This window comes from Drosophila willistoni (assembly GCF_018902025.1).
Source record: "Drosophila willistoni isolate 14030-0811.24 chromosome XR unlocalized genomic scaffold, UCI_dwil_1.1 Seg106, whole genome shotgun sequence".
Lineage (NCBI taxonomy): Eukaryota > Metazoa > Arthropoda > Insecta > Diptera > Drosophilidae > Drosophila > Drosophila willistoni.
This window is the reverse complement of record NW_025814055.1, coordinates 2400308-2419264: the sequence shown is the minus strand read 5'-3', so window position 1 is coordinate 2419264 and position 18957 is coordinate 2400308. Positions and strand designations below refer to the sequence as shown.

Here is an 18957-nt window from a genome sequence, read left to right as displayed (position 1 = left end):
TCGGAAACGTCTCTTTCTGTGTGTTACAAACATCTGACCGATTTTATAATACCCTCTGCAAGGGTATAATAAGCGCTTTGATGCCTTTAGGTAAGGAAAGAGCAATAGAAATCTTGCAAGGATAAACAAATTTCGGCACGCCCAAGGTAATCCCCAACCCTTTTGGTTTGCACATTCATTTGCTACACGCGACAAATCGCGATGTTAGTAATAAGAAACTTCCAGTTTTCGTCTGACCCCATTTACTACTTGACCGCAATCATAGTATAGAAGACAAATATGTTTGCAATACGGGGCGTATATAAAACCAGAGGGCCGGGGCTAACTTTTACCGCGTCAAAATTTGTATACCCTTGCAAGTTTTTTTTTAAAAGGTCTAATATTTGCAAAAGAACGGCTTAGGAAATAACGAAGATATTGATCAAAGTCACTGTTAACCACCGATTGTTCCTATGGAAGCTATATGATATAGTCGCCCGATCTTAATCAAATTTGGCACAGTCATTAATAGTTATGCTGAACTGAGAAATATAAATTTTTATGACAATTGCTTCAAAAGGAACGAAGTTATTGACAGTCACTGTTTTCGACCGATTCCCATAGGAATGGGAGCTATATGATAGTCACCCGATCTTGATCAAATTTGGGACAGTCGTTTACAGGCGTAATAAACTTTTTAATATTAAATTTCACGACAATAGCTAAAAACTAGAGGGCCGGGGCTAACTTCGACCGCGTCAAAGTTTGTATACCCTTGCAACTTTTTTGGTAACTCTTTCCATACCTATAGCCATCAAAGTGGAACAACGTTTAAGCTAAAAAGGCTAATGTTTCCGAAACAACGGCCTACAATCTTAGCATAGGAAATAACGAAGATATTGATCAAAGTCACTGTTTCCACCAATCGTTCCTATGGGAGCTATATGATATAGTTACCCGATCCTTATTAAATTTGGCACAGTCATTAACAGATATATTAAACTAACAAATGTTTAATTTGAAAGCAATCGCGTCAAAAGTAACGAAGTTTTTGACAAAAGTCACTGTTTTCGAAAGTTCGTTCCTATGGGAGCGATATGATATAGTCACCCGATCATGATCAAATTTGTCATAGTCGTTTATATGTGTAATTAACTCACCAATATTAAATTTCACAATAGCAATAGCTCAGAAAATAACGAAGTTATTAAGAAAAGTCACTGTTCGTGACTTTGCCATTTGTATGGGAGCTATATGATATAGTGATCCGATCCGGCTGAATCCGAGATATACACCGCCTGCAGTATATACAAGCCTACATGCAAAATCAGCTCTGTTGCTCTAACGGTCTAGGAGGAGTTTGCGTTGATCCAGACGGACGGACGGACGGACGGACGGACATGGCTATTTGAACTCGTCTCGTCGTGCTGATCAAAAATATATATACTTTATATGGTCGGAGATGCTTTCTTCTATGCGTTGCATACTTTTGACCAAAATTAATATACCCTTTTTGCAAGGGTATAAAAAAATGATGTAAGTAAGTCGTCTCGCCGACTTGGGTATACCATACACCAGGTGAAACAAATATTTAAAATTTCGAAAATCAAATGTATGTCTATTAAATTGTTTTAACATGCCTCATGACATATGCTATCTCGCTCACTCTACAAACACACGAGCACTCTAGCGCCGCCACTAGCCAACGGCCAATTCTGCCCTTATGGATCGCGTAGCAAAATACATTCATACGTATAACTTGCATGTTTCTAGTCCGATTTCAATCAAATTTGGTAGTTTGATAGAAATACATAAGATTTATTGATCTGCCAAATTTGATCGCGATGGTCAAGAAATTGCAAGAGCCAATCGGTTTTTTCTTAATTATGGAGGCGGAAGTGGGCATGGCAACATATTAAAATATATATATTCTGCGCGAATACTAAGCCAGTATACATACTAAATTTGGTGACTTTAGCTTTGTTAGTTTTCGAGAAAATCAGTTTTGTTTAATTTGCGGGCTCGGAAATGGGCGTGGCAAAATTTTTAAATAGTCAATGTCTGCGCGTCTATTAGGCTAGCTTACATACCAAATTTAATGTCGGTAGCTTACATAGTTTTTAAGAAAATCAGTTTTATGTGAATTGCGGGGGCGGAAGGAGGCGTGGCATAAAGTTGGAACAACTATTTTCTGCGCGCTAACTAAACGAGTATATAAACCAAGTTTGATGTGTGTATCTGTTATACTGTTTAAGAAAAACAGTTTTATATAAATTCTGGTGGCGTAAGGGGGCGTGGCAAAAATTTGAAACAAACTCCATAACTGTACATACTACACGAGTCTACACACCAAATTTGGTGGCTCTAGCTCTTACAGTCTCCGAGATCTAGGTGTTCATACGGACGGACGGGCGGACGAACGGACAGACAGACGGACATGGCTAGATCGACTCGGTTGTTGATCCTGATCAAGAATATATATACTTTGTGGGGTCGGAGATGCTTCCTTCTGCCTGTTACATACATTTTGGCGACTTTAATATACCATTTCACCCTATGGGTGTATGGTATAAAAATAACGAAGTTATTGAGAAAAGTCACTGTTCGTGACAGACGGACGGACGGACATGGCTATATAAACTCGTCTCGTCATGCTGATCAAGAATATATATACTTTATATGGTCGGAAATGCTTCCTTTTATGCGTTGCACACTTCTGACCAAAATTAATATACGTGGCGCAATAAAAATAACTGAATATTTGTGTTACTTAGATAGCTGACATTTTTCGACTGAATCCTAGAAAGATTTGCCAGGTTGCCAGTTTCAATATGTGTTTCACATACTTTATACACGCATGTCTCCATGTACATCAGGGTGGGATGGAGCAAATCAATTGAAAAAGACTTTATTTTCCCCAAAATACCTTAAATACATAAACATACCGCAAATACCTTAATTAAATGAAGTAAGTAAGTCGTCTCGCCGACTTAGGTATACCATACACCAGTAAAGCAAATATTTCAACTTTGTTAAACAAATGCATTTTCATATGCTTCCTACAAGCATATCTTAGTATCTCGCTCACTCAATCATATCAGCACCCTAGCGCCCCCACCAGCCAACGGCCAACTCCGGCCTTATGGATAAACGTTTATATGCATAACTCGACTGTTTTTTGTCCGATTTTGATCAAATTTGGTATTTTGCTAGATATTAGTATTAAATTTAAGTTTGCCAAATTTTATTGCATAAGGTAAAAACATACGGGAGATAATCAAGTTTTTGAAATTACGGGGGCGGAAAAGGGCGTGGCCAAATTTGTATAATTACTAAGCGAATATACATACCAAATATGGTGTCTCTAGCTGGAATAGTTTTTAAGATAAACGCTTTTTTTAAATTGCGGGGGCGGAAAAGGGCGTTGCAAAATTTGTATAATTACTAAGCGAATATACATACCAAATTTGGTGGCTCTAGCTCTTACAGTCTCCGAGATCTAGGTGTTCATACGGACAGACGGACGGACAGACGGACATGGCTAGATCGACTCGGTTGTTGATCCTGATCAAGAATATATATACTTTGTGGGGTCGGAGATGCTTCCTTCTGCCTGTTACATACATTTTGGCGACTTTAATATACCATTTCACCCTATGGGTGTATGGTATAACAACACCAAAATGTTTTCGCTTCTTCGTCCAAAAATTTTGGAATAAATTTAACGCGTGGTTTTTGTTTTGTTTTTTGTTGCCCAATTAAAAAGCTTTTATTCACTACTTTAAAAATTATTCCAAAAACCGGTAAGAGATCGCGACCTTTTCCCCCTCCCCGTAAAATTCGGGACTTGTCCGTCCCTCTGCCTAAAAGTTCGACGACGATCGCTCGCTCGACCCAAAAAAGGTCGTTTATGACCCGTCATAAAACTCGAGACACACAAATTTTTGTGTGCGTCGAAACCAAAAAATGACCTTTTTCTCTGCCCAGCCTCTGCTGCTGATGCTCTGGCTCCCAAGTTAAATTTTCGTGCCCACCCTTGGTGTATGGTATAAAAACCTGAGGCTTCACAGCGCGGGCTCTAAATTCATTTGAGATTAAGAGTGTCAAGGTGAAAATCTTAGTATTCTTTGAACCCCATTCTGGAGGACGATATTTGCAAATAGGAATTGAGCCACCCTAATGAACCTACACAACATGATGCATGTCGATGGGGTCAACTTTAATTCACCGCGGAAGTGGCATTAGGGGCAAAGTGCTTTAACTGATTGCACAACACACAACTACACCGGGGCTCGCTCGATTGCGCGTTGCACGATTTCCGGGTTCATCTGACAGCTTAATGCTGTGACTTGTCTTTCAAGCTCGCAGCCTACTTTTATGTGAACATACATAAGGATAGACTATCTATATACAAACATTAGGTTATGCAGCATGCATATGTATGCGTATGTATAATATGTATGTACATACATACATATTAACGACTAGGGTCAATGTCAAGTAAAAAGTACAAGACCAACGCTAGTTATGCCGAGTTTTGTGTTTTTAATCCGTACATAAGATTAAATCATTGTGTTGACAGTATGATTGACGAAATACCTCTTGGCCATGCGAAGGGTAAATCAGAATACATATAAACATGCGATATAGTATAAAAAGGTATATTTTAATTAGCTTGCAAAAGGGTACATTCATTTTGGTCCATAAAAGGAGCATCTCTGATCAGCATGACGAGACTTTTTTTATAGCCATATCCGTCTGAAACTATGTTAACTTCTACTAGACCGATTAAGCTACAATTGTGCGATTATGATATATGATACAAAAATGTCATAAAATAAAATATAGAAATATTTGAAACTAAGGATTTTTCCCAAAATCGAAATTTTACTTTACTGAAACTGGACAATTTCCAAAAATCCCACATGCATGTACATATGTACATTTTGGCAACTTTAATATGCCATTTTTCCGTCTGGATAATAATACCAGGTGAACTTAAAGTGCGGAGTTGCCGGCAGAAAGTGCCAGGGTCCTTGTGTATTTGCTAAGCTAAATGTAAATTCATATATGTATGTACATATGTATGTATGTAAACATATAACATATAAATTTAGCAGGTGTTTCTGTTAGTGCTTAGTATGCCGAAATCACAAGAATGACTTACTAAACTTTACCATGTTTTGTTAAGTATTTCTCTTTACCATATTATAGAACTTGAGATACGCATCACTTTTGTTCTTGTATCCTTAGTTTTGAATTTCTTTTTACTTAAAAGGACAACCTTGCTTTGGTTTTGTTACACTTATCTGTTTCAGAACTACTTTTGTCTGTGTTCAGCTATTTGTTTTGTCTTGTCTTGCATTTGTAAGAAACTAAGGCCTGCCTTTAGTGTCCCACCTCACGAACCGTCGTCTTCATACCACTTTTACAGCTTTTGTGCACTAATATTGTATGCAATGTAGCCCCAATGCGGTCGGGCTTTTACGGTTCTCTAATTGTTCACCTTAAGGCCATTTAAGTGAAAGGACTACCCTCTCGTATTTACTAAATATACCGACAGTCTTTAAATTATCCAGTAGTAAAGTCAGTAATACCTTCGTTATTTGGGTGATTTCTCTGAATAAATTTTGAAAATGTGTATCATAATTTCATAAAGTTTAATGTCAATACTCATCCGAAGTTTGGCAAAATTTTCTAAAAATAAAATTTTATTTAAATTTGGGCCAGGTATTTAATACGCTGATTCTCATTATGATGGCACGTGAGCAAGGAAAAAAAGTAATAGTTATAGAGTCGAAAGAAACTTTCGATAAAATTATCGACGAAGCGGGTAACAGGCATGTCCTGGTCGAATTCTATGCCACGTGGTGTGGCCCATGCGCGATAATTGGGCCGCGATTAGAGCAACTGGCGGAGGAGTATGCCGACCGCTTGCTCATACTTAAAATCGATGTCGACGATCATGAGGATATAGCTATAGAATACGAAGTCACCAGCATGCCCACATTCCTGATTATCAAGAACAAAGTAAAGCTAGCACAATTTGTTGGTAGCAATAGTGAGAAGGTAGAAAGCACTGTGGAGAAGTACTGCGGCAAACCGGATAATACCAATATAAACACCAACACCACCACCGCCACCGCCAAGCCTACACCAGTAGCCACACCTAAGGCTAACCCTACTCGGGAGCTTAAAGAAAATGGAAAATCAGTTGGACCCAGCAAAAGTGTTTCCCCCGAATCCTCACCAACAGCAACTATTGAGAAAAAATTGCCGAGACCATAAATTCCTCCATTGTATAGGTAAAGGCCCAGTTTAAATTTGCACGCTAAATTAAAATGAGTTATATGTTTCAAAGGATAATGTACATATTTTTCATACTTATTTCATTAAACTACATATGTGCAATATTTCCCATTAAATTCAAATATTTTTATCTGTGCTTTAGACACACTTCGTCTTTATACAGCATAGTTTGAATAAAACCGATTTCCTCAGAGAATGTCCCAGCAAAAGGTATCTAATTTAATAACCAGAGGGACGGCGCTAACTTTGACCGCGTCAAAGTTTGTATACCATTGCAAGTTTTTTGTGTAAAAGGTCTAATGTTTGCAAAAGAACGGCTTAGGAAATAACAAAGATATTGATCAAAGTCACTGTTCACCACCGATTGTTCCTATGGAAGCTATATGATATAGTTACCCGATCTTAATCAAGCTTGGCACAGTCATTAATAGTTATGCTAAACTGCGATATAAAAATTTTTAAAAGTTTAAAAAAGCTTTAAAAGTAACGAAGTTATTGACAAAAGTCACTGTTTTCGAAAGATCGTTCCTATGGGAGCTATATGATATAGTCACCCGATGTTCATCAAATTTGGCACAGACGTTTATAGGCGTAATAAACTCTCTAATATTAAGTAGCTCTGAAAATAACGAAGTTATTGAGAAAAGTCACTGTTAGTGGCTTTGGCGTTTGTATGGGAGCTATATGATATAGTGGCTGAATCCGAGGTATACAACCCCTGCAGTATATACAAGCCTAAATGCAAAATTTCAACTCTGTAGCTCTAACGGTCTAGGAGGAGTTTGCTTTGATCCAGACGGTCGTACAGGCGGACAGACGGGCGGACGGACGGACATGGCTATTTGAACTCGTCTCGTCATGCTGATCAAGAATATGTATACTTTATATGGTCGGAAATGCTTCCTTCTATGCGTTGCACACTTCTGACCAAAATTAATATACCCTTTTTGCAAGGGTATAAAAAGTCTAAACTCAAATTTAAGCTAAGGCAATGCAGCGCATATAAGTTAATAAGTTCAGGTTCATTTTGGGCTTATCCCCAAAATCCTCCGCTACTACGCCACTGATACTATAACTGATCCCAACTGCCCAAACATGCTTTTGGCATGTTCCCACATAGCAACGTGTTAAATGGCTTGTGCTCACATTTCACCATATCGTAAGCATATCAAAGTAATATGAGTTAACCTATACAATGCTATTATCATAAGTTTGTTTAACATCTTGTTTTCCAATACAAATCAAAATGACCAGACTTATAGATTAATATGTGAACAAGTTAATTACCTAGTTTGGTTATAATTGCATAACAAGTAAGAAAAGTTTTTAGATGCAAAATTATAAATATACAATAAAATATGCCGTTCTTTCGCGGGCTTTGCGGATAAAATAGGTAAGAAAAGACTATTTAAACAACAAGTTATAAAAACTTGGGAATGGCCAAAGTTAGCCCCTTCCCAATGTTTTATTTTTTTATTTTATTTATTTTTATACCATACACACATAGGGTGAAATGGTATATCAAAGTCGCCAAAATGTATGTAGCAGGCAGAAGGAAGCATCTCCGACCCCACAACGTATATATATTCTTGATCAGGATCAACAACCGAGTCGATCTAGCCATGTCCGTCTGTCCGTCCGTCTGTCCGTCTGTCCGTCCGTCCGTCCGTCTGTCCGTCTGTCCGTATGAACACCTAGATCTCGGAGACTGTAAGAGCTAGAGCCACCAAATTTGGTTTGTAGACTCGTGTAGTATGTAGAGTGATCAAGTTTATTTCAAATTTTTGCCACCCCCCTTTCCGCCCCCGCAATTTAAAAAAAGCGTTTATCTCAAAAACTATTCCAGCTAGAGACACCATATTTGGTATGTATATTCGCTTAGTAAATGCACACATTTTGTATGTATACAAATCTTGCCACGCCCTTTTCCGCCCCCGTAATTTGAAAAACTTGATTATCTTCCGTATTTTTTTACCTTATGCAATCAAATTTATCAAATTTAATACTAATATCTAGCAAAATACCAAATTTGATCAAAATCGGACAAAAAACAGTCGAGTTATGCATATAAACGTTTTTCCATAAGGCCGGAGTTGGCCGTTGGCTGGTGGGGGCGCTAGGGTGCTTGTATGATTGAGTGAGCGAGATACTAAGATATGCTTGTAAGAAGCATGTGAAAATGCATTTGTTTAATAAAGTTGAAATAATTGCTTTACTGGTGTATGGTATACCTAAGTCGGCGAGACGACTTACTTACTTCATTTTTATACCATACACCCATAGGGTGAAATGGTATATTAAAGTCGCTAAAATGTATGTAACAGGCAGAAGGAAGCATCTCCGACCCCACAAAGTATATATATTCTTGATCAGGATCAACAACCGAGTCGATCTAGTCATGTCCGTCTGTCTGTCCGTCCGTCCGTCCGTATGAACACCTAGATCTCGAAGACTATAAGAGCTAGAGCCACCAAATTTGGTGTGTAGACTCGTGTAGTATGTACAGTTATCGAGTTTGTTTCAAATTTTTGCCACGCCCCCTTACGCCACCAGAATTTACATAAAACTGTTTTTCTTAAACAGTATAACAGATACACACATCAAACTTGGTTTATATACTCGTTTAGTTAGCGCGCAGAAAATAGTTGTTCCAACTTTTTGCCACGCCTCCTTCCGCCCCCGCAATTCACATAAAACTGATTTTCTTAAAAACTATGTAAGCTACCGACATTAAATTTGGTATGTAAGCTAGCCTAATAGACGCGCAGACATTGACTATTTAAAAAATTTGCCACACCTATTTCCGCCCCAGCAAATTAAACAAAACTGATTTTCTCGAAAACTAACAAAGCTAAAGTCACCAAATTTAGTATGTATACTGGCTTAGTATGCGCGCAGATTTTATATATTTTAAAATGTTGCCACGCCCACTTCCGCCTCCATAATTTAGAAAAAACCGATTGGCTCTTGCAATTTTTTGACCATCGCGATCAAATTTGGCAGACTAATAAATCTATTATCTATCTCTATCATTTCTATTTCTATCGGACTAGAAACATGCAAAATATGCGTATGAACGAATTTTACTACGCGATCCATAAGGGCAGAATTGGCCGTTGGCTAGTGGCGGCGCTAGAGTGCTCGTGTGTTTGTAGAGTGAGCGAGATAGCATATGTCATGAGGCATGTTAAAACAATTTAATAGACATACATTTGGTTTTCGAAATTTTAAATATTTGTTTCACCTGGTGTATGGTATACCCAAGTCGGCGAGACGACTTACTTACTTCATTTTTTTGTTTTTGAGAGGAAGGGGACGGTTCTTACTATAATGAGCAATAAGACATCAAAATTTGTATCAGCTAGCTGCGTCTGGTGGAATTTTTCGTTTTAATAAAAATGCAAACGTCTGCATTTGTCATTTGTCTCCCGCATACTAAAGTAGAGCTGATGTCTAGAGGGAAAACAAAAAATGAAACAAGACAAAACAACAAAAATGAAGTAAGTAAGTCGTCTCGCCGACTAAGGTATACCATACACCAGTAAAGCAAATATTTCAACTTTATTAAACAAATGCATTTTCAAATGCTTCTTACAAGCATATCTTAGTATCTCGCTCACTCAATCATACGAGCACCCTAGCGCCCCCACCAGCCAACGGCCAACTCCGATCTTATGGAAAAACGTTTATATGCATAACTCGACTGTTTTTTGTCCGATTTTGATCAAATTTGGTATTTGGCTAGATATTAGTATTAAATTTGGTTGCATAAGGTAAAGAAATACGGGAGATAATTAAGTTTTTCAAATTACGGGGGCGGAAAAGGGCGTGTCAAAATTTTTATATATACAAAATGTGTGCATTTACTAAGCGAATATACATACCAAATATGGTGTCTCTAGCTGGAATAGTTTTTGAGATAAACGCTTTTTTTAAATTGCGGAGGCGGAAAGGGGCGTGGCAAAAATTTGAAATAAACTTGATCACTCTACATACTACACGAGTCTACATACCAAATTTGGTGGCTCTAGCTCTTACAGTCTCCGAGATCTAGGTGTTCATACGGACAGACGGACGGACGGACGGACGGACGGAAGGACGGACAGACAGACGGACATGGCTAGATCGACTCGGTTGTTGATCCTGATCAAGAATATATATACTTTGTGGGGTCGGAGATGCTTCCTTCTGCCTGTTACATACATTTTGGCGACTTTAATATACCATTTCACCCTATGGGTGTATGGTATAATAAAACAAATAAGTTTTCAATAAGGCTGCCAAATTGATGGATTTTCAGAAATTTGTTGTATCTCCAATCTGACTCATCTCGTCTTCTCTGGACTCGTTTCATTTCTTTTATTAACTCGCTATATATATATTCATAGATATATGCTGTTTTTTTCTAGCCAATCCAGATTTGTACTAGGTGCTTTGAAGATGTTGATAAAAAAATTGTATTTACCTTCTCTGCTCAGATGGTCATTAAGTAACACAAAGAGTCCTTGTCAGCTATAATATATATATACCGCCAAAAGATGTTACTGTCAAGTCTATTGTATTTGCAACTAGAAAGCCATATGGTGGATTAATTAATTTAGTTAATATAATGTCAGAAAGGCTAAGTAGATCAGACAGCCGTCACACTACATAGCTCAATGGCAAGAATAAGGATGAAGAATGTACATATGTAGATACATACATACATATGTCGTGAATTGCGACGAAGGGCGCATTGCCCATTGTGCAAGATTCAATATTTATGGTTTGGGATGGACCCCGAAGTAGCTTTCATAGTCTCCGAGATCTGCGTGTTCATACGTACAGACAGACGGACATGGGTGGATCGACTCGGCTGTTGATGCTGATCAAGAATAGATGTACATATTTACTTTATGGGGTCGGAAATGCTTCCTTCTGCCTGTTACATACATTTTGGCGACTTCAATATACCTTTTCACTCTATGGGTGCATGGTATAAAAATGTCTGTTTATTCCTCTCTATTTATTCTTTAAATTTCACCCTACCAAAAAGTCCTAAACATCAGACGCTCCACATGCGCAAGTGGAAGATGAGAAAATAATAATGAATTTGTGGCATACCACACAAGCACTTTATATACCAGTTCTAACCACCATAACATGGGCCAGATTTAGTCCAAGTTATCAACAGGAGATGCATCACCCAAACACATGGCCTATAGCACACATACTGGCACAAGCTCATCCATATATGTTGTGGCAGCTAATATGTTGGCTGACTGCTGCCTTGGTGTCGCCTGAAAAATGCACTGACATATGCCACAGCTGCTGTATTTCCCACAGATTTCCACCTCCCTTATTGCCCCTATCTAGTATGGACCAATTGCTTTCGCATTCTACTTTAAAAGAAATGCCGGGGGCGTGTTCGTCCTTACTCCCAACCGCCCCCATTGTTGGGAATTGGACTTTCATAACTTGCATAACAAAGAGATTGGGGAAAGAGTCGGCTTGGACAAGGCAGAATGGCATATAAATTTTCACAAAGCCAAACCCGAAGTAAAGCATTACATTTTCCAAAATTTATAGCCTAACATCATACCCATACATACATCCACTGCCATGCAATTAAATAGGGACACGATTTCTTATTCTACAAATTAAGGACTTTGTACCAAAAAGAAAAATGAAGTAAGTAAGTCGTCTTGCCGACTTAGGTATACCATACACCAGTAAAGCAAATATTTCAACTGTATTAACCAAATGCATTTTCACATGCTTCTTACAAGCATATCTTAGTTTCTCGCTCACTCAGTCATACGAGCACAATAGCGCCCCCACCAGCCAACGGCCAACTCCGGCCTTATGGAAAAATGTTTATATGCATAACTCGACTGTTTTTTGTCCGATTTTGATCAAATTTGGTATTTTGCTAGATATTAGTATTAAATTTAAGTGTGCCAAATTTGATTGCATAAGGTAACAAATTCCGGGAGATAAACAAGTTTTTCATATTACGGGGGCGGAAAAGGGCGTGGCAAAATTTGTATACATACAAAATGTGTGCATTTACTAAGCGAATATACATACCAAATAGGTTGTCTCTAGCTGGAATAGTTTTTGAGATAAACGCTTTTTTTAAATTGCGGGGGCGGAAAGGGGCGTGGCAAAAATTTGAAATAAACTTGATCACTCTACATACTACACGAGTCTACATACCAAATTTGGTGGCTCTAGCTCTTACAGTCTCCGAGATCTAGGTGTTCATACGGACAGACGGACGGACGGACGGACGGACGGACAGACGGACATGGCTAGATCGACTGGGTTGTTGATGCTGATCAAGAATATATATACTTTGTGGGGTCGGAGATGCTTCCTTCTGCCTGTTACATACATTTTGGCGACTTTAATATACCATTTCACCCTATGGGTGTATGGTATAAAAACTAAACACTGTCAATCATATATTTCCTATTAAGTGAATGCTGGAATAGGAAGTGTTCTTCCTTTCAAAGGTGAAAATTAAAGTTAAGCCCATCAGTTCCCTATTGCATGGTGCTGAAAACAGCTTCAAGGTCAAAGTCAGAAAATATTTCCAAACATGTTTTTCCTTTGAAAATGAAACCGTGTTTTTTTTAATCAGAAACAGAATTTTTGATTGTTTTAAACGACCATGTAACATTTTTTAAAATTTTTTGGTCATTTTTATACCATACACCCATAGGGTGAAATGGTATATTAAAGTCGCCAAAATGTATGTAACAGGCAGAAGGAAGCTTCTCCGACCCCACAAAGTATATATATTCTTGATCAGGATCAACAACCGAGTCGATCTAGCCATGTCCGTCTATCCGTCCGTCCGTCTGTCTGTATGAACACGTAGATCTCGGAGACTATAAGAGCTAGAGCCACCATGGTATGTAGACTCGTGTAGTATATAAATATATAGAGTTAATTGGAATTTTGGCCACGCCCTATTAAGCCCCCAGAATTTACATAAAACTGTTTGTCTTAAAAAGTATAACAGATAGAGACATCAAATTTGGTTTATATACTAGTTTAGTTATCGCGCAGAAAATAATTTTTCCAACCCCCCATGTATACTGGCTTAGTATACACTCAGATTTTATATATTTCAATATGTTGCCACGCCCACTTCCGCCTCCATAATTTAGAAAAAACCGATTGGCTCTTGCAATTTTTTGACCATCGCGATCAAATTTGGCAGACTAATAAATCTTATCTATTTCTATCATTTCTATTTCTATCGGACTAGAAACATGCAAAATATGCGTATGAACGAATTTTACTACGCGATCCATAAGGGCAGAATTGGCCGTTGGCTAGTGGCGGCGCTAGAGTGCTCGTGTGTTTGTAGAGTGAGCGAGATAGCATATGTCATGAGGCATGTTAAAACAATTTAATAGACATACATTTGGTTTTCGAAATTTTAAATATTTGTTTCACCTGGTGTATGGTATACCCAAGTCGGCGAGACGGCTTACATACTTCATTTTTATTTTAGGTTAATTTCGACAATTTGCTATTGATGGCCCACCAAATAATTATCAATATTTACATCAATATCTAATAAACTCAACATTTCGGAAACAAGTTGCTATGTTCCAAATCCAAAAGTTCCCCATTTTGTCAAACGCGAGAAGTTTTGAATGTATTAGTGTATCTAAACCTTTTGTAGTCCTTGTTTTTACACTCCTGTGCATCTTCGGATAGCTCTCCAAGTGGTAAACACTAATATATTAAAGATATAATTTTCAAAAAATCTCCTTGAAGTAGTTCCATCATTCGTATTTCCGAATCCGTGCTTTGGGCAGTCAACTTTCAGTCCTAGCTTACGAGAGATTTAAGCTTGTATAATCTCCTTCATACTCTGTATATCCTCACGAGGTGTATTATACGTTTTTGTTTTTCTTTTCACTTTCCAAGGAAGTGTGTAAGCTAGCTTCAGAATAAAATCCATATACTTTATTCTGCAATGCAACAGAGAAATTTCATATTCATAGCAGTTCTCCTAACTCGTTGAATAGTCGTCTTTGTAATTTCGTTTAAGACTTTTCCATCAATCATTGTCAGGAAAAAATCAAACTTAACTGTAAATGTTTTTCCACTCTTGGCTTATATTAATTTGTATTAATTAGGTAAAAAACAAAATATTTAAATCCAATTAGGTGAACGGAAATGAAAATGAAGTAAGTAAGTCGTCTCGCCGACTTGGGTATACCATACACCAGGTGAAACAAATATTTAAAATTTCGAAAACCAAATGTACGTCTACTAAATTGTTTTAACATGCTCATACCATTTGCTATCTCGCTCACTCTACAAACGCACAAGCACTCTAGCGCCGCCACTAGCCAACGGCCATTTCTGCCCTTATGGATCGCGTAGCAAAATACGTTCATACGTATATTTTGTATGTTTCTAGTCCGATTTCAATCAAATTTGGTAGTTTGATAGAAATAGATAAGATTTATTAGTCTGCCAAATTTGATCGCGATGGTCACTAAATTGCAAGAGCCAATCGGTTTTTTCTAAATTATGGAGGCGGAAGTGGGCGTGGCAACATATTAAAATATATGTATTCTGCGCGCATACTAAGCCAATATACATACTAAATTTGGTGAGTTTAGCTTTGTTAGTTTTCGAGAAAATCAGTTTTGTTTAATTTTCGGGGGCGGAAATGGGCGTGGCAAAATTTTTTAATAGTCAATATCTGCGCGTCTATTAGGCTAACTTACATACTAAATTTAATGTCGGTAGCTTTCATAGTTTCTAAGAAAATCAGAGTTATGCAAATTCCGGGGGGGGGAAGGGGGCGTGGCAAAAAGTTGGAACAATTATTTTCTGCGCGCTAACTAAACGAGTATATAAACCAAATTTGATGTTTCTATCTGCTATACATTTTAAGAAAAACAGTTTTATGTAAATTCTGGGGGCGGAAGGGGGCGTGGCAAAAATTTGAAACAAACTCGATAAGCGTACATACTACACGAGACTGCATACCAAATTTGGTGGCTCTAGCTCTTATAGTCTCCGAGATCTAGGTGTTCATACGGACGGACGGACGGACGGACGGACGGACGGACGGACGGACGGACAGACGGACATGGCTAGATCGACTCGGTTTTTGATCCTGATCAAGAATATATATACTTTGTGGGGTCGGAGATGCTTTCTTCTGCCTGTTACATACATTTTGGCGACTTTAATATACCATTTCACCCTATGGGTGTATGGTATAATGACCAACCTGCAACTAGCAAAATTTTTCATCAACTTAAATATCATTTACCTGCCTTGACAGTTTTTCCAAAGCAGGTAATTGGCAATCTAACATTGTAGAAAGGCATATACATATATAATCAGATAGTATTTACAAAACAGCGTTGGGCAATGTTATCAATTAATTACAAAGAAGCCACATGCAAATATGCATGCGTTCTTCTTCTTTATACCTGTAGAGCATTTTTTAGTTTTATAGCTTACACATCGAACTCGCAAATTTCCCAAGACTGGGACCATATACAGCTAATAGGTAAATATTTCACCTACCTAGTGTATGTAGTCCGGCATTGATCCTTGTTAGTTGTATTCCACCAAAGTTCAAAAAACGCCAATATTTAGTGTATTTTTATACCCTTGCAAAAAGGGTATATTAATTTTGGTCAAAAGTGTGCAACGCATAGAAGGAAGCATCTCCGACCATATAAAGTATATATATTCTTGATCAGCACGACGAGACGAGTTCAAATAGCCATGTCCGTCCGTCCGTCCGTCCGTCTGGATCAACGCAATTCCTCCTAGACCGTAAGAGCTACAGAGCTGAAATTTTGCATGTAGGCTTGTATATACTGCAGGCGTTGTATATTTCGGATTCAGCCGGATCGGATCACTATATCATATAGCTCCCATACAAATGACAAAGTCACGAACAGTGACTTTTCTTAATAACTTCGTTATTTCCTGAGCTATTGTCATGAAATTTAATATTGGTAAGTTAATTACACATATAAACGACTATGCCAAATTTGATCAAGATCGGGTGACTATATCATATAGCTCCCATAGGAACGATATTTCGAAAACAGTGACTTTTGTCAATAACTTCGTTACTTTTGACGCGATTGCTTTCAAATTAAACATTTGTTAGTTTAATATATCTGTTAATGACTGTGCCGAATTTGATAAAGATCGGGTTACTATATCATATAGCTCCCATAGGAACGATCGGTGGAAAACAGTGACTTGGATCAATATCTTCGTTATTTCCTATGCTAAGATTGTAGGCCGTTCTTTCAGAAACATTAGCCTTTTAAACGTTTTTCCACTTTGATGGCTATAGGTAAAGAAAGAGTTACCAAAAAAATTGCAAGGGGTACAAACTTTGACGCGGTCGAAGTTAGCCCCGGCCCTCTGGTTTAAATGCATCTAGTTCAATAACGATTTTAGTAATTATTTCAATTTATGAATCATGCTATTAATAAAGAACATACTTTTCAGATAAAAAATCCAATATCGGTTGCTGAAATCGCCCAATATTTAGTTTTAAATTGCGATTTTTCTAAAAATTATAATTTATTTCCATTTACTGAAAAAGTCTTGACTTTGGGCGCCTCTAGCACCCATGAATCTCAACCGATTTCAGATTGAAATTTTTTGGATTCATAATCTCTGAAGTATTCCCTATCGATTGCATATATTTTTGCCAAACGCGATCATGAAAAAATGGAAATTTCCAACGCTGTCCGGGCAGTGGCCCAAATATGCGACGTAAAAGGTCCTTGAGGGGTTAAAATTAATTAAATACAGTCAAAGTTATCCCAAAACGGGTAAAATTATTTGCGAAATACTTCAAGCATATATGTAAAAACAAAGAACTAGCATTGTAATCTATATATATAAAAGAAAGTCGTGTTAGTTACGCCACTTATAACTCGAGATCTGCTGAACCAATTTTCATGGTTTTTGATTTGTTGTATTTGTCTCCACCCCGAATAGGAGAATACATCTTAAAAACAATAAATAATTGCCGGAAAACCCCTTAAAACAGCCAATTTCTTTTCCCGTACAAACGTTTTCTAACAGTCAATTTAAATACAGTCAACTGTTGTTTTAATTTCAATGTAGTGCTCTGTAATATACAATGTGAAAACTGAAGGAAAAATTCGAATATTGTGTTTTCTGTAGTAACATAATAGAAATTCGAATATCGTGTTTTGTGCAGTGTTTAGTAACCCATATTATGAAACGAAACCCATTAGCAATCTAATCATTATGCCACGTCCTAGAAGATCTAATCTTTCCCGGCGGAGCCGTAATGCAATTAGGCAACAGAACATCGCGAGTCAATTATCCGATGAACAAGGAGAAATCACACGAGAAGAGCGCCGCGTTAGAATTCAACGAAGAAGAGCATTAATTCGTGCTTCTCAATCACGAGAGCAAAGTGAAGCAGCCCGTAAAAGAGCTCGGTTGGTAATGCAGAATCGTCGAGCGAACAACAGAAGGCAACAAATAGATAATTTGCGACGCAGAACAAGATATTTAGCTGATTTGAATCGAGCAGCGTTTCGATACGATTGCAGTTTTCCGGAGAAACGCCTGGATTATGCTGCCTTAATGGTAAAGTGAAATTGCCAGTGTTGACTCCGCCACATGAGCCATTGTATTCATTGCTTTGTGGCGAAACACAAGAATCACGCCACTTTCTTGCAAATATTCGAAAATACAATAGTTGTTTCCAAATGGCATCATTTGGGGCAGACAGTATCGAAGACGGAGGATTTAATCCGACATTTAAGGTTACCACCGCATAATTTGCGCCTAAGGGTTGGCTCCGTAGTAATCATGCTTCGAAACATAAACCAACCAAAACTGTGCAACGGTACGCGTTTGGTAGTTAGTAAATTGATGAACAATGTAATGTGAGGAAGTTCTCATTCCGAGGATCCCGATGATCCCAACCGATATGCCGTTTGAATTTAAAAGACTTCAATTTCCATGACCATCAACAAATCACAAGGCCAATCCTTAAAAGTTTGTGGTTTAAATCTAGAACATTTATGTTTTTCCCATGGTCAATTATACGTGGCCTATTCACGGGTCGGAAGACCATCTGCGTTGTTTGGTTTTGCGCCTGATAATAAAACAAAAAATGTCGTGTATCACAAGGTACTTAAGTGAAGAGCAACCTATGTACTAAATACAGAAATAATAAGGAATGATTAATGAAGTTATTTAATTTTTTTTTGTATTTTTTCCAAAAAAAAAAAACACAATCTGCTTATTTATTGTCATTAAGGCGGAACAAAGTACGCCGGGTCTCTAGTAAATAAATAAAGAAACGTAAAAAAGTCAAAAGCATTGACTGAAGTACTATTGTCGTGAAATTATAATATTGGTGACTTTATTACACATATAAACGACTATGCCAAATTTGATCAAGATTAGGTGACTATATCATATAGCTCCCATAGGAACGATCTTTCGAAAACAGTGACTTTTGTCAATAACTTCGTTACTTTTGACGCGATTACTTTCAAATTAAACATTTGTTAGTTTAATATATCTGTTAATGACTGTGCCGAATTTGATAAAGAACGAACTAACGAAACTTCACGTACACACATACACTCATGACGAAAATAATAGGTACACCCCTTAAAA

At 37.6% G+C, this 18957-nt stretch overlaps 2 protein-coding genes across 3 annotated transcripts in view; both read left to right on the top strand.

Moving 5' to 3' along the window:
- The window catches only part of LOC6651952 (venom dipeptidyl peptidase 4), a 199019-nt gene that overhangs the window by 124694 nt on the left and 55368 nt on the right, over window positions 1-18957 (top strand). The gene's annotated exons all lie outside the window — the stretch shown is intronic.
- Window positions 5614-6404, top strand: LOC6651953 (thioredoxin-2). Its single transcript, XM_002074374.3, has one exon. It carries the CDS (start codon window positions 5734-5736, stop codon window positions 6265-6267), a length of 534 nt encoding a protein of 177 aa, XP_002074410.2. The 5' UTR covers window positions 5614-5733; the 3' UTR covers window positions 6268-6404.